This window comes from Sus scrofa, chromosome 7, assembly GCF_000003025.6.
Source record: "Sus scrofa isolate TJ Tabasco breed Duroc chromosome 7, Sscrofa11.1, whole genome shotgun sequence".
In the NCBI taxonomy this organism is placed as follows: domain Eukaryota; kingdom Metazoa; phylum Chordata; class Mammalia; order Artiodactyla; family Suidae; genus Sus; species Sus scrofa.
In genome coordinates, this window is record NC_010449.5 from 78,940,640 (window position 1) to 78,943,241 (window position 2,602).

Sequence of the window (2,602 nt, forward strand, 5' to 3'; positions counted from 1 at the left end):
TCGGTCCCTGCCCTTGCTCAGTGGGTTAACGATCGGCATTGCCGTGAGCTGTGGTGTAGGTTGCAGACGCGGCTCGGATCCCGCGTTGCTGTGGCTCTGGTGTAGGCTAATGGCTACAGCTCCGATTCGACCCCTAGCCTGGGAATCTCCATGTGCTGCGGGAGCAGCCCAAGAAATAGCAAAAAAAAAAAAAAAAAAAAGAAAAGCATCAAGCATGACAGCCAGGGCAACACAGGATCTAAGCCCCTTCTGTGACGTACATCACAGCTCATGCCAAAGCCAAATCCTTACCCCACTGAGTGATGCCAGGGATCGAACCCCCATCTTCATGGATATGAGTCTGATCATTCCCACTACGCCACAGTGGGAACTCCAATCAATGATCGTTTTTAGAGTTTAATTACTAGTAATGATCATGTCACAAAAATAATAAAGTCATATACAGTAACCACAATCAGAAAAGAATATATTTCCTTCCTTTATTTATAACTTGCTAAGCAAACAACCAAAATGACAAAATTATAATTTTATTGATGGATGACAGAACTATTAATGTAAATTATCATGTAAAAGGAATTTTTTAAATTAAATGTTTTTTTTTATCCTTTATTTTTAAATTAATTTTTGCTTTTTAAGGCTGCACCTGTTGCATATGGAAGTTCTGGGGCTAGGGGTCAAATTGGAGCTGCACCTGGCAGCCTGCACCACAGCCACAGCAATGTAGGATCCAAGCTGTGTCTGCAACCTACACCACAGCTCATGGCCACACCATATTCTTAACTGACTGAGCAAAGGCAGGGATTGAACCTGTATACTCTTAGGTACTAGTCAAGTTCATAACCCACTGAGCCACAGTGGGAACACCAAGATAGTTTTTAATCACTGATAAATGAACTATTTGAACAACATCCAAATGGGTACATTTCTTATTTAATATGCAGTGTAAGTGCAAAGAGGAACCCCACACTTCCATTTATCTATATAATTTCAGCACTTTATAAGTGACACCATAGATTCTTAATTTCATAGGCTGATATAAATTAATATCACTAGACCCATATTTGAAGATTTGGATAATGATACAATTCAGGTTGGTTTTCATCAGACTCTACTGACCTGATCATAGAGGGGTCATCTAATATGTCTTAGAATATACTGAAGCTCCCCAGAACTTTCCTCAGGGCGCCTTTATCTCCTTATTCCGGAAACTATAGATGAAGGGATTGAAGAGTGGGGTCACCATAGCATAGAACAAAGTTGCAACTTTCTGCATTGCAGCAGAATGTCCGAGTCCTGGGCTCACATATATGACCATCAGAGATCCATAGAACAGTGATACCACAGCCAAATGAGACCCGCAAGTGGAGAAGGCCTTATGTCTCCCAGTGGCTGAAGGCATCCGTAACACAGCTGTTAGGACAAGGGTATAGGACCCAAGGATGAAGAGAAAGTTACCAATGATAACTAAAGAGCTTAGAGTGTAACAAAGCAGTTGAGTTGCTGGGGCAGAGACACACGCCAGTGCAAATAGTGGTCCTGGGTCACACACAACATGGTCAATAATGTTTGATCCACAGAAGGACATCTGAGAGATGAGAACAATGGGGATCAGGAACCACAGAAACCCACAAGCCCAGCAGGTCATGACCAGTTTGGTACAGAGATGCCCAGTCATGAGATTAGGGTAGTGCAAGGGACGGCAGATAGCGAGGTACCGATCAAAGGCCATGACAGCCAAAAGTAAGCATTCACTTGTTCCCAAAGAAAAAAAGAAATAAAATTGGAGGAACATCCAACAAAGGAGATGGTCTTTTTGTCTGAGAGGAAGTTGATTAACATCTTGGGTGTTGTAGACGAGACATACCAGATTTCTAGAAAGGAGAAATTCCCCAGGAACATATACATGGGGATGTGGAGTCGCCGGTCACAGCATAACGCACAAACAATGGCCCCATTGCCTGTTATGGTCAGAGCATATGTTGTAAGGAAAGTGAGAAGAGGAGGATCTGAATCTTCCACTCACAAGAAAAACCTAGGAGTATAAATTCTCTTACAAAAGCAAAGCTGGAATCTGGCTCAGAGACGTTCATGGGGTCGATCACCTGCAAGGTCAAGAGACACATATTTATCAGTTAGGACTAGTTTCAAATGTGTTGCTGTTAAGAATGACGAGAAGGCTCATTTTTCAAGAGCGTCCTCATTTAGGAAGAGAATGTAGTCTACTTGCTCTTGGCTATATACTCTGTGTTCTGGGCATAGTAGGCAGCTGGCTGCACAGAAAGAAACTTTTGCCTGCTTCTGTATCTCTCCCTTACAATGACACAACTAGAGAAATTTATTTTATTTCCTTTTTTGGCAGTTTAATTTTTTGAAATTTTTTATTATGATGGATTTACAATGTTCTATCAATTTCTGCTATGTAGCACAGTGACCCAGTTATTCTATATATATATATATATTCATATTCTTTTTGTCTATCCTCCATCATGTTTTTTGTAGAAATATATATATATAGAATATATATATATTTGTAGTGTTTCTTGTAGAAATATATATATATTCTGAATATATATATATTCTCTATATATATATATTCTTTTTC

The 2,602-nt window shown here is 40.2% G+C and overlaps 1 protein-coding gene across 1 annotated transcript; it reads right to left on the reverse strand.

The window, feature by feature from the left end:
• On the reverse strand, nucleotides 1,097–2,123 carry LOC100154563 (olfactory receptor 11H12-like). The gene is given in 3 exon segments (XM_001927208.3): nucleotides 1,097–1,788; nucleotides 1,791–1,991; nucleotides 1,994–2,123. Coding segments are annotated over 3 exon segments (942 nt in total). The 3' UTR covers nucleotides 1,097–1,177.